The 13,899-nt window shown below is 47.8% G+C and overlaps 1 protein-coding gene across 1 annotated transcript in view; it reads right to left on the bottom strand.

Annotated features, from left to right (window-relative positions):
• ercc6 (excision repair cross-complementation group 6) overlaps window positions 1-9,278 on the bottom strand; it is a 71,079-nt gene extending 61,801 nt beyond the window's left edge. Inside the window, exons 1-3 of the mRNA XM_078199639.1 lie at window positions 9,214-9,278; window positions 3,521-3,937; window positions 1,532-1,652 (exon numbers count right to left, since the gene is read on the bottom strand). Of these exons, the coding sequence (XP_078055765.1) occupies window positions 1,532-1,652; window positions 3,521-3,927 (528 nt within the window). The 5' untranslated portion in view covers window positions 3,928-3,937; window positions 9,214-9,278. The remainder of the gene's footprint in view (window positions 1-1,531; window positions 1,653-3,520; window positions 3,938-9,213) is intronic.
• Between the last annotated feature and the right edge of the window lie 4,621 nt (window positions 9,279-13,899).

Here is a 13,899-nt window from a genome sequence, read left to right as displayed (position 1 = left end):
TCGGTACAGGTACAGCGTGTAATTAAAAAAATGTAACTGGAATGTTAGCATTTACTGCAAAAGGACTGGAGTATAAAAGTAGAGAAGTGTTGTTGCAATTGTATAGGGTGCTAGTAAGACCACATCTGGAGTATTGTGTCCAGTTTTGGTCTCCTTATCTGAGGAAGGATGTGGCGGCATTGGAGGCAGTTCAGAGGAGGGTCACCAGATTGATTCCGGGGATGAAAGGATTGACGTATGAGGAGAGATTAAACAGTTGGGGCTTATACTCGCTGGAGTTTAGAAGGATGAGAGGGGATCTGATCGAGGAATATAAAATTCTAAAAGGGATTGATAAAGTAAACATAGACTAAATGTTTCCTCTTGTGGGGCAATCTAGAACAAGAGGTCACAGGTATATGTTGCGAGGCAGTGGATTTAAAACTGAGATGAGGAGGAACCACTTCTCGCAGCGGGTGGTGAATTTGTGGAACTCGCTGTCCCATAGCGCGGGGGAGTCTGAATCATCAAGAAGGGGACAGGTATATTTCTGATAAAAAAAACGGGTTGAAGGGATATGATGAACAGGTGGGGAGATGGATTTGAGGCCAGGAAGAAATCAACCATGATCTGATTGAATGGCGGAGCAGGCTCGAAGGGCTGAATTGCCTACTTCTGCTCCTAATTCCTATGTTCTGATCACACGCAGGGTTAAGTTGTTTTCTCTCTATCTAGATTGTCTTCATTGATAGTGACATGATAGCTACTGGATTGTTGGAAAAGCCCCTCTTCGTTTCCCTTAGGGAAGGAAATCTGCTGTCCTTACTGGGTCTGCCCTATACATGACTCCAGATCCGCAACAATGTAGTTGGCTCTCAAATGCCCTCTGAAATAGCCGAGCAAGCCACTTAGCTTCAAGAAGGTGGCTCACCACTACCTCTCAAGGGAAGTTAAGGATGGACACTGAACGATGTTTTTTTGGCAATGCTCACACATACCCCATGAATGAAAAAGTAAGTTGGTGCATTGGAGGCGGGGGTGGGAAGACTTCTGAATAAAAATATTGGAATAAGTAACATTCACTTCCAATCTCAGGACTGGGGAGGCGATGGCCTCGTGGCATTATCGCTGGACTATTAATCCAGAAACTCAGCTAATATTCTGAAGATCCAGGTTCGAATCCCACCACGGCAGATGGTGGAATTTGAATTCTATAAAAAATATCTGGAATTAAGTATCTACGGATGACCATAAAACCATTGTTGATTGTCGGAAAAACCCATCTGGTTCACTCATGCCCTTTTAGAGAAGGAAATCTGCCGTCCTTACCCGGTCTGGCCTACATGTGACTCCAGAGCCACAGCAATGTGGTTGACTCTCAACTGCCCTCTGAAATGGCCGAGCGAACCACTCAGGTCCAGGGCAACGAGGGATGGGCAATAAATGCTGGCCAGCCAGCGATGCCCATCTCCCACGAGTGATTAAAAAAGCTACTGAAATCCTTGAAGAATCAGGATGTTGAATGTTTTAGGGAGGAAAAGCAGGGCAGTACCTTGTTTTCTTTCTGTCTTTTCACAGACTCCAGCTTCCGGTTCACTTCTTTGTTGGTTTCGGCGTAAGGGGCCAGCTGCTCAATGATCTTGTTTGTTTGCTTCAGACATGTGGTAGTGGACCTAAAGCAAGTGGTAAAGACACGAATAACCCACCTCACAAAACAGAAATACTTTGCATCAGAGACTCCTGTCTCCACTTCCTGCTGCCTCGGAAAAGCAGCCAGCATAATTAAGGACCCCACGCACCCCGGACATTCTCTCTTCCACCTTCTTCCGTCGGGAAAAAGATACAAATGTCTGAGGTCACGTGCCAACCGACTCAAGAACAGCTTCTTCCCTGCTGCCGTCAGACTTTTGAATGGACTTACCTCGCATTAAGTTGATCTTTCTCTACACCCTAGCTATGACTGTAACACTACATTCTGCACCCTCTCCTTTCCTTCTCTATGAACGGTATGCTTTGTCTGTATAGCGCGCAAGAAACAATACTTTTCACTGTATCCCAATAAATCAAATCAAAAATCTACCGACTTTGATTGACTGCACGATGAATCCCAACACGACTGAGGTGGAGAATGAATCCAGGGAGATCGGTGTGCAGCAACTGAAGAGTTGATAACTCAATCGGGGGTGAATGGACTGCAAATCATAGGTGCACTAAAATTGGCCGAGGCAGCCTAACCCATCACGGAATTCCAAAACACTGAACCTAACCTCATTCTGATCTAGATAGTTGTATTTTTCAATTGCAATAGTAGTGGTCAGATCTGCTTCCATGACTGTAAGTGGCAGCTAATTTGTTCCAGAACCATCGTCTCCAAAAGTTCAACGGGATTCCTGCTTGCACTCCAACGAATGGGGAGGAGGTGGTGGCATCCATGCCCACCAACTCGGGTCCTATCCTGAATCCTGGTGTCAGCGTCCTTTACCTGGAGGAGGCATACACCCTCTCCATTGCTGACACTCCTGTGCCAACTGTGCGCGCACGTGCGTGGGGGATCTATCCCAGCAATAGCTTGGCTCTCCTCTTGAGCGATGCACCGCTCTAACAAAAATAAGCTCTGACATTGCAATGCAAGGTTTGCACTGGTCCCACTGGAAGCTGACCCGCAACTTCTGTGGGTCTGCCTTTCCATTGGGATCTAATTCCTGGCACATGGCAGTATGTCTGACCAAAGGGTACAATCCTAGAGTTAGTTCCTCCACTGCTTCAGATGTGCTTTGTGCGTGTGGGGGTGGGACAATGCCAGGGGTCCTCGCGGTACCGAAATATTGGGGCCCATCATCTCCAACGCACTGTCAAGAAGTGTATTTCTTTATAGTCTAGCCTCATGTCCAATGTATCTCAGAAAAATTAACTGACTAATTTAAATTATGCATATAAGCAATATTATATACTGGATATATTGGCACTGGAGGGGGTGCAGAAGAGATTCATTAGTTTGATTCCGGAGTTGAGCGGGTTGGCTTATGAGGAGAGACTGAGTAGACTGGGGCTATATTCATTGGAATTCAGAAGAATGAGGAGAGATCTTATCAAAACGAATAAAATTTTGAAGGGAATAGATAAGATAGAAGCAGGGAAGTTGTTTCCACTGGTGGGTGAAACTAAAACAAGGGGACTCGAGGAAACTCAAAATAAGGGGTAGCAGATTTAGGACTGAGTTGAGGAGGAACTTCTTCACACAAAGGGTTGTGAATCTGTGGAATTCCCTGTCCAGTGAAGCAGTTGAGGCTACCTCATTGAATGTTTTTAAGGCAAGGATAGATACATTAGTGAACAGTAAAGGAATTAAGGGTTATGGTGAGCGGGCGGGTAAGTGGAGCTGAGTCCATGAAAAGATCAGCCATGATCTTATTGAATGGCGGAGCAGGCTCGAGGGGCCAGATGGACTACTCCTGCTCCTAGTTCTTATGTTTTATATTTTGTACGCCTTTACCAGGAACTTTAAATTCTTTATTCCAGTATCATTTAAAATCTCCAGTACCTGAGATCGTCTAAAACGGAATTGTACTCTTTCTCCGCCTCAGCTCTTTTGGCTGCCTGACTAGCTTCATTAATAGCTCGGTCCACTTGCTGCAGCACTCCCTGCTCCAGCACATCTTGGTCATAGACATCCACTCCGAGGCCTCGCAGCTCCAGAGCCTGAGCGCTCTGCTCCACAGCCTGGATCTGCTGCCGGTCGATCTGGAGGACTTTCTGAGCACCATGGGCGCCGGCCGAAGTGGACGGTCTGCTGTCCGAGAGGTCCGAGCCAGCGGAGCCTCCCGGACCGTCAGCGGGGAGTCCGCTTTCTTGAAGAGCATCCGGAGCTGGCGAGGTGGCCGTGTCTGCCCCATCTGGTCTATAGTCACCTGCTGAAATATCAACTGAAGGAACTCCTTCGGCAGGCATTGTACACGATCTGTTAACAGGAAACACAAAGTGAATTGTGTGACTGGAGTATGTTTACAACAGGCTCAAAGGCCACGAAGGATGAGCAATAAATGCTGGCCAGCCAGCGACGCTCATGTCCCATGAATGAATATTAAAAAAACAGGTTATTATATCTGAAAGTACAGGAATATGACCATGCTTCACCCAGCCTATCTCTGTCTACTAAATATTGTACCCCGCCTCTCTTACGCTCCTTCACGTTTGTTTTCTAAATCCTTATCTAATCACTTCAACTTGCTGGTACAATTGACTTTCTCTCCCTGCATGAGCACCTGTAGAATAAATTTACCACCCTCTGCGTAAAGTCATCAATGCTACACCTTTATTTACCAGGTGTAATCTTGTGCTCTCAGTCTGTAATTATAATAAATACTCTCGTTTATTTTTCTCCATGCTCTTTGGAATCAATAGTTCTGAGAGATCACCCCAAGTCTTCTGTTTGCCTCTTCAAGCTCTCCCCGTATCTCAGGTTCCTAGTCCCAACTATCACTTTTCTGATGGAAGGTCATAGACTTTGAAACGTCAACTCTGTTTCTCCCCACAGACGCTGCCCGACCTGCCAAGTATTTGCAGCACTTTCTGCTAATCATATTAAGTTTAAAGTTAGAGTTTATTTATGAATGTCACAAGTAGGCTTACGTTAACACTGCAATGAAGTTACTGTGAAAATCCCCTAGCCGCCACACTCCTGGCGCCTGTTTGGGTGCATGGCCAATGCACCTAACCAGCATGTCATTTGGATTGTGGGAGGAAACCGCAGCACCTGGAGGAAACCCACGCAGACACGGGGAGAATGTGCAAACTCCACACAGACAGTGACCCAAGCCGGGAATCGAATCCGGGTCCCTGGCGCTGAGAGGCAACAGTGCTAACCACTGTGCATCCCACTTAGCTGCCATTCGTGAGGTTGTTGACCAACGAACCATGGCCACAAAGTAAAATACTTTTTCAAGCTATTTTGAATTTTATAATCCATGCCTTCAAGATTTGTTAGAAAATGAAGCCTTTCAGTAAACACGAAGCATAACTGATTTCAGAGTTTACAACAATGATAGAAACATAGAAACTAGAAGGAGGAGGCCATTCGGCCCTTCGAGCCTGCTCCGCCATTCATTTTGATCATGGCTGATCTTCGAATTCAATATCCTGATCCCCCCTTCCCCCCCATATCCCTTGATCCCTTTAGCCCCAAGAGCTTTATCTAATTTCTTCCTAAAATCACACAATGTTTTGGCCTCAACTACTTTCTGTGGGAGTGAATTCCACACATTCACCACCCTCTGGGTGAAGAAATTTCTCCTCACCTCAGTCCTAAAAAGTTCACCCCTTATCCTCAAACTATGACCCCTAGTTCTGGACTCCCCCACCATCGGGAACATTCTTTCTGAATCTACCCTGTCTAACCCTGTTAGAATTTTATACATTTCTATGAGATCCCCTCTCACTCTTCTAAACTCCAGTGAATATAATCCTAACCGACTTAGTCTCTTCTCATATGACAGACCTCCCATCCCAGGAATCAGCCTGGTAAACCTTCACTGCACTCCCTCTATAGCAAGGACATCATTCCTCAGACAAGGACACCATAAATGCACACAATACTCCAGGTGTGGCCTCACCAACACCCGATATAATTGCAGCAAAGATGAGTTTTTGTATAATAAACCAGCAGACTGGTATCCAAAGTTGACTTCCTGTCACAACTCACAAGCAAAGAATGCACATAACAGGTGAAGACATCGAACTCCTTCAAAAATACCACACAATTAATAATTTTCGATGAACAAAACAAATATTTGGATGCAAATGATGATATCATTGGGGTATTTATAGTGATCCAGAGTACAATCTGAATCTTGCCTTAAATCTATTTCATTCAGTCTTGATAAAAGGACATCTAGCGGAAATATTAACACTGTTGCTCACTCACAGAACCTGCAGTTACCTGCATTTCTGTTTATATTAGCTGAAAAACTTTTGTTTGGGCATCACAATGCACAGAAGATGGTGGCACGGTGGTTAGCACTGCTGCCTCAGTGCCAGGGACTCGGGTTCAATTCCCGGCTTCAGTCACTGCCTGTGTGGAGTCTGCATGTTCTCCCCGAGTCTGCGTGGGTTTCCTCCGGGTGCTCCGGTTTCCCCGCAGTCCGAAAGATGTGCGGGTTAAGTACGTTGGCGAGGCTATGACATATTTGTAGACAGTTTATCTTTATTTAAAGTAAAGTTTTGAAATCATAATGTTTAACCATTCTTTCACCAAACACGTTTACCAAAGTAATCGATCCCAAAGTTTCACTGAAAGGAAACATCATTTCCACATTCAGCAACAGGACACAAAACATCTTCCAGACAAGCAGAAATCTACAAATGTTGGAACTCTGAATTGAGACCACAATCACAGTACCTGTTTCAACTGACTTCTTCACAATATAAGAGTTTTAACAACACCAGGTTAAAATCCAACAGGTTTATTTGGTAGCAAATGCCATTAGCTTTCGGAGCACTGCTCCTTCGTCAGATAGAGTGGATATCTGCTCTCAAACAGGGCGCACAGAGACACAAAATCAAGTTACAGAATACCGATTAGAATGCGAATCTCTACAGCCAACCAGGTCTTAAAGATACAGACAATGTGAGTGGAGGGAGCATTAAGCACAGGTTAAAGAGATGTGTATTGTCTCCAGACAGGGCAGCCAGTGAGATTCTGCAAGTCCAGGAGGCAAGCTGTGGGGGTTACTGATAGTGTGACATAAACCCAAGTTCCCGGTTGAGGCCTTCCTCATGTGTGCGGAACTTGGCTATCAGTTTCTGCTCAGCGACTCTGCGCTGTCGTGTGTCGTGAAGGCCGCCTTGGAGAACGCTTACCCGAAGATCAGAGGCTGAATGCCCGTGACCGCTGAAGTGCTCCCCCACAGGAAGAGAACAGTCTTGCCTGGTGATTGTCGAGCAGTGTTCATTCATCCATTGTCGTAGCGTCTGCATGGTTTCCCCAATGTACCATGCCTCAGGACATCCTTTCCTGCAGCGTATCAGGTAGACAACGTTGGCCGAGTTGCAAGAGTAGGTACCGTGTACCTGGTAGATGGTGTTCTCATGTGAGATGATGGCATCCGTGTCGATGATCTGGCACGTCTTGCAGAGGTTGCTGTGGCAGGGTTGTGTGGTGTCGTGGTCACTGTTCTCCTGAAGGCTGGGTAGTTTGCTGCGGACAATGGTCTGTTTGAGGTTGTGCGGTTGTTTGAAGGCAAGAAGTGGGGGTGTGGGGATGGCCTTGGCGAGACGTTCGTCTTCATCAATGACATGTTGAAGGCTCTGGAGGAGATGCCATAGCTTCTCCGCTCCGGGGAAGTACTGGACGACGAAGTGTACTCTGTCCACCGTGTCCTGTGTATGTCTTCTGAGGAGGTCGGTGCGGTTTTTCGCTGTGGCGCGTCGGAACTGTCGATCGATGAGTCGAGCGCCATATCCTGTTCTTATGGGGGCATGCAGACGCTACGACAACGGATGAATGAACACTGCTCGACAATCAGCAGGCAAGACTGTTCTCTTCCTGTGGGGGAGCACTTCAGCGGTCACGGGCATTCAGCCTCTGATCTTCGGGTAAGCGTTCTCCAAGGCGGCCTTCACGACACACGACAGCGCAGAGTCACTGTGCAGAAACTGATAGCCAAGTTCCGCACACATGAGGAAGGCCTCAACCGGGATCTTGGGTTTATGTCACACTATCAGTAACCCCCACAGCTTGCCTCCTGGACTTGCAGAATCTCACTGGCTGTCCTGTCTGGAGACAATGCACATCTCTTTAACCTGTGCTTAATGCTCCTTCCACTCATATTGTCTGTATCTTTAAGACCTGGTTGGCTGTAGAGATTCGCATTCTAATCGGTATTCTGTAACTTGATTTTGTGTCTCTGTGCCCTGTTTGAGAGCAGATTTCCACTCCATCTGATGAAGGAGCAGCACTCCGAAAGCTAATGGCATTTGCTACCAAATAAACCTGTTGGACTTTAACCTGGTGAAAACTCTTACTGTGTTTACCCCAGTCCAACGCCAGCATCTCCACATCATTCTTTACAATACCCAGACTGGTCAACATTTAACATGGAACCCAGACTGGCCCAAGTCTAATCCGGTTTAACTGAACCCAGACTGGTCCAGGTTTAATCCGGTTTGACTGAACCCAGACTGGTCCAGGTTTGCTCCGGTTTAACTGAACCCAGACTGATCCAGGTTAAATCCTGTTTAACACTGAACCCAGACTGGTCCCTGTTTAATCCGGTTTAACTGAACCCAGACTGGTCCAGGTTTGCTCCGGCTTGACTGAACCCAGACTGGTCCAGGTTTGCTCCGGTTTAACTGAACCCAGACTGGTCCATGTTTAATCCGGTTTAACTGAACCCAGACTGCTCCCTGTTTAATCCCGTTTAACTGAACCCAGACTGGTCCAGGTTTGCTCCGGTTTGACTGAACCCAGACTGGTCCAGGTTTGCTCCGGTTTAACTGAACCCAGACTGATCCAGGTTAAATCCTATTTAACACTGAACCCAGACTGGTCCCTGTTTAATCCAGTTTAACTGAACCCAGACTGGTCCAGGTTTAATTCGGTTTAACTGAACCCAGACTGGTCCAGGTTTAATCCGGTTTAACTGAACCCAGACTGGTCCCTGTTTAATCCGGTTTAACTGAACCCAGACTGGTCCCTGTTTAATCCGGTTTAACTGAACCCAGACTGGTCCCTGTTTAATCCGGTTTAACTGAACCCAGACTGGTCCCTGTTTAATCCGGTTTAACTGAACCCAGACTGGTCCAGGTTTAATCCGGTTTAACTGAACCCAGACTGGTCCAGGTTTGCTCCGGTTTAACTGAACCCAGACTGGTCTATGTTTAATCCGGTTTAACTGAACCCAGGCTGGTCCAGGTTTAATCCGGTTTAACTGAACCCAGGCTGGTCCAGGTTTGCTCCGGTTTAACTGAACCCAGACTGGTCCAGGTTTGCTCCGGTTTAACTGAACCCAGACTGGTCTATGTTTAATCCGGTTTAACTGAACCCAGGCTGGTCCAGGTTTGCTCCGGTTTAACTGAACCCAGACTGGTCTATGTTTAATCCGGTTTAACTGAACCCAGGCTGGTCCAGGTTTGCTCCGGTTTAACTGAACCCAGACTGGTCCAGGTTTGCTCCGGTATAACACTGACTCTCGGGCAGCTCACACAGCCGCCCCGAGCCCGGTTCTCCGCTCTCCTCACCCGCTGCAGCCACCGATTCCCGGAGCGGAGCCACACCGCTTCCCCCAGGCCCGACACCGGCAACAGCACTCCTCCCAGTGCAGCGCCACCCACAGGACAGGAGGAGTCCTCCCAGTGCAGCGCCACCCACAGGAGAGGAGTCCTCCCAGTGTAGCGCCACTCACAGGAGGAGAGGAGTCCTCCCACTGCAGCGCCACCCACAGGAGGAGAGGAGTCCTCCCACTGCAGCGCCACCCACAGGAGGAGAGGAGTCCTCCCACTGCAGCGCCACCCACAGGAGGAGAGGAGTCCTCCAAGAACAGCGCCACCCCAGGACGGGAGGATAATACACAGGCACAGCACCACTCTCTGGGAGAGAGGAGCCCTCCCTAACACTGAGGAAGAGGAGGACAATCCGCACACGCAGAGCGACACCCATTAAGGGGGAGGACAATCTGCAGGGACAGCACCAGAGAGCGACTCTCTCCCACTACACCGCCACTCACAGGAGGGGAGGATAATCTGCAGGCACTGTACCATTCACTGGGCGAGAGGAGTCCTCCCGGAACAGCGCCACTCAGGATGGGAGGACAATGTGCCCACTCACTCCCCCTGGGGAGGGGAGGAGGACAATCTGCAGTCACAGTGACATCCACATGAGGGGAGGACAATCTGCAGACAGAGTGACACCTACAGGAGGGGAGGACAATCTGCAGACACAGTGACATCTACAGGAGGGGAGGACAATCTGCAGTCTCAGTGACATCTACAGGAGGGGAGGACAATCTGCAGTCTCAGTGACATCTACAGGAGGGGAGGACAATCTGCAGACACTGTGACATCTACAGGAGGGGAGGACAATCTGCAGACACAGTGACATCTACAGGAGGGGAGGACAATCTGCAGACACTGTGACAATCCTCAGTCACAGTGACACAGCCAAAGGGGACAACAATTGGCAGTAAACATACATTATGATTGATAATTGCGTGACAAGTTCAAGAAAAATGCAAGCACTGTTTATGGCCTTTCTTAACCTCACCAAAGGCTTTGACTCTGTTAAACCACAAAGTCTAATGGAGCTTTCTCCTCAAGTCTGGCTGTATCAGAAATTTCTGCCCATTCCCTGCCGACCACACATTCACAATGTGGAACCACCATATCTCGAGGAAAACTAGGGGATCAAACACGGGTATTCTTATTGCATCAACTCTCTCAACTTTCCTCATTGCAATTGGAACTTAACTTCCAGAAAATGGACCATGGGTGTGGTGATCACCGATGGAACGGACGGTTCAATGGTTCAGTCCATGCCACCTTGACCTCAAACTAAAATCATGCCAACTTCAGTCGTTGAGTGTCAGTATGCAGTTGACACTAAGTGAGCGTGTTCACTCACAAACTGAGCTGGAAGTCATTGCCGACTTTCTCCAAAGTGTAGGAGGAAAAAGGCCTTTCACTAAACACCCAGACAATGGAAAAGCTTTACGGCTGCCCTCAAAGCATCCCTGAAGAGTTTAAAGTTTCTTTATTTCAGTGTCACAGATAGGCTTATATTAACACCGCTATGAGGTTACTGTGAAACTCCCCTAGTCGCCACACTCTGGCACTGTTCAGACACACTGAGGGGGAATTTAGCACGGCTAATGCACCTCACCAGCACATCTTTTGGAGTGTGGGAGGAAACCAGAGCACCTGGAGGAAACCCACGCAGACATGGGGAGAATGTGCAGACTCTGCACAGACTGTGACCCAAGCCGCCCAGGTCCCTGGCGCTGTGAGGCAGCAGTGCAAACCACTATGCCACCAAGCCGCCCTGGTGTCAAGAAGAAATTCGAGAGTTTAGGCCCAAGGCAGCTGAAGACATGGCTACCAATGGTGGGGCGAGTCAAATTGGGAAGCTCAAGAGGGCAGAATTAGAAGAATGTTGATACCTTGGTGGGTTGTAGGATTGGAGGAAATTACAGAGATCGGGAGGGGCAAGGCCAGGGAGGGATTTGAAAACAAGGATGGGAATTTTAAAACCTAGATGTTGCTTGACTGGGAGCCAAGGAAGGTCAGCGATCATAGGGGCGAGAGGTGAATGGGACGTGGTCCAGGTGAAGACATGGCAGTTGAACTTTTGATGCACTTACCAGGTCACAGGGGGAAAGATCAGCTAGGAGGATTGTTTGAATAGTCAAGTCTAAGGTAACAAAGACATGAGACAGTTATTCAGCAGGCAATACACTGAAATGGGGCAAGGTTGAGAGATGTTATGGAGGTGAGAACTGAAGAATTGAAGACTAGTCTATTGGATACTGCTGTTAGCAGTGGCTACAACCATCTGGGCATTAAAACATTTTAAAAAAAATTATTTTAACATTGAAGATGAAGAAAAAGGCTGTTTGAGAATCAAGTAGCATCCAGTTGACTATCAAAGAGTTCATTCGTTTTCCAATTGGCGTGGACAGGTGAGATTCCATGAGGGTGGACATGTTGGGTGAAAGGCTCTGGCCGGTATCTTACGAACTTGCTTGGGCGAGGCTCGTAAAATCCCACCCGAGGCCAATGGAGAATACCGTTCTGTGGGCCGCGCCCGTCCCGATTTTGGGGTGGGCATGGTAATAGATTTCCGGCCCATAAGACCATAAGATATCGGAGTGGAATTAGGCCATTCGGCCCATCGAGTCTGCTCCGCCATTCAATCATGGCTGATGATTCTCATCCCCATTCTCCTGCCTTCTCCCCATAACCCTTGATCCCCTTATTGATCAAGAACCTATCTATCTCTGTCTTAAAGACACCCAATGACCTGGCCTCCACAGCCCTCTGTGGCAATGAGTTCCACAGATTCACCCTCTGGCTGAAGAAATTCCTCCTCATCTCAGTTTTAAAGGAGCGCCCTTTTACTCTGAGGTTGTGCCCTCGAGTTCAAGTCTCTCCCACTCGTGGAAACGTCCTCTCCCCATCCACTCTATCTGGGCCTCTCAGTATTCTGTAAGTTTCAATTAGGTCCCCCTCATCCTTCTAGATTCCATCGAGTATAGACTCCTCAACCGCTCCCCATATGACAAACCCTTCATTCCTGGGATCATTCTTGTGAACTTCCTCTGGACCCGCTCCAAGATGGGATGTGGCAGTTGGAAATACAATGGAACCTCCAGAAATATGTCCAACCCGAGATAGCAATCTCAGGTCATAGACCTCCTGTGGCCAGGATTGGGGAAGCAGTTTTATTTATTCTTTCATGGGAGGTGGGTATCGCTGGCAAGACCAGCATTTGTTGCCCATCCCTAATTGTCCTTGAGGTGAGTGACCTGCTACGATATTTCAGAGAGCAGTTAAGATTCAACCACATTGTTTGGAGTCACACGTAGGCCAGACTGGGCCAGCATTCTTCAGCCTCGCATGTCCTGCTACCGCTGCCAGCGAGAATGGAGAATTTGGCACTCAGCCAAATCTCTGTTCAGAGCAGCGGGACTGGATAATCCCAGCCATGGGCGAGGTCGGAGAATTGCAGCCCCAGGTAAGGAAGGAATGTTTCCTTCCCTAAAGGACAAGAAGCACGATACCATCCAGGTCAAAGCAGCTTCACTTGCTTGGCACCCTATCCACCATCTTCAACATCCATCTCTCCACCACTGACGCACAGTGGTAGCAGTGTGTACCACCTACAACACGCACTGCAGCAACTCACCAAGGCTCCTTCGACAGCATCTTCCAAACCCACGACCTCTACCGCCTAGAAGGACAAGGGCAACAGATACATGAGAGCGCCACTGCCTGCAAGTTCCCCTCCAAGCCACTCTCCATCCCGACTTGGAAATCTACCGCTGTTCCTTCACTCTCGCTGGGTCAAAATCCTGGCGCTCCCTCCCTAACTGCACTGTGGGTGTACCTACACCACAAGGGCTGCAGCGATTCAAGAAGGCAGCTCACCACCACCTTCTCAAGGGGCAATCAGGGATGAGCAATAAATGCTGGCCCAGCCAGCGACACCTGCATCCCGTAAAAAAATAAAGAAATTAAGTCATATTGATGGTGTTGCTTGCATGTCGCTACACACAACAGTCTTCAACCATTTTGTCACTATTATTAGGGTAAACAGTGCTGAGGATTGAAAACAGTGCTTGCATCTCAGGACATGGCAGGATACAAGCACTAATGCAGCATCCATTTCCTGAGTTGCAGTCCCTCAGAGAGCTGCTCACCTCTGGGATTGCTTGCTTGCTAAATCACGGCAATCGTCAACGCTTATCCTTGCTGCTGAGATGACTATCTCCCTTTCACAGTTGATTATCTCCTTCCCCTGTCAGCATCTACTTTCCTTCCACCACTATCTCTCCTTTATGCTCTGTTCCTTTGACCTCCTATTGACTGCTCTTACTTATTTTTTCTTATTATTCATTCATGGGACATGGGTGTCGCTGGCTGGCCAGCATTTATTGCCCATCCCCATTTACTACAAGTCTTCTTGAGGCATTTTAAACCTTATTTTAATGTTATCTGCCTGCTCTCTGTGACACTTCCCCATTGTCTTTGATTTGATTTGATTTATTGTTGTCACATGTATTAGTAAACAGTGGAAAGTATTGTTTCTTGGGCGCTATACAGACAAAGCATACCGTTCATAGAGAAGGAAAGGAGAGAGTGCAGAACGTAGTGTTACAATCATAGCTGGGGTGTAGAGAAAGATCAACTTAATGCAAGGTGAGTCCTTTCAAA

The sequence above is a fragment of the Mustelus asterias genome, chromosome 28 (genome assembly GCF_964213995.1).
Source record: "Mustelus asterias chromosome 28, sMusAst1.hap1.1, whole genome shotgun sequence".
Classification (NCBI taxonomy): domain Eukaryota; kingdom Metazoa; phylum Chordata; class Chondrichthyes; order Carcharhiniformes; family Triakidae; genus Mustelus; species Mustelus asterias.
The sequence above is the reverse complement of the archived record's forward strand: the minus strand, read 5'-3'. Positions and strand labels throughout refer to the sequence as shown.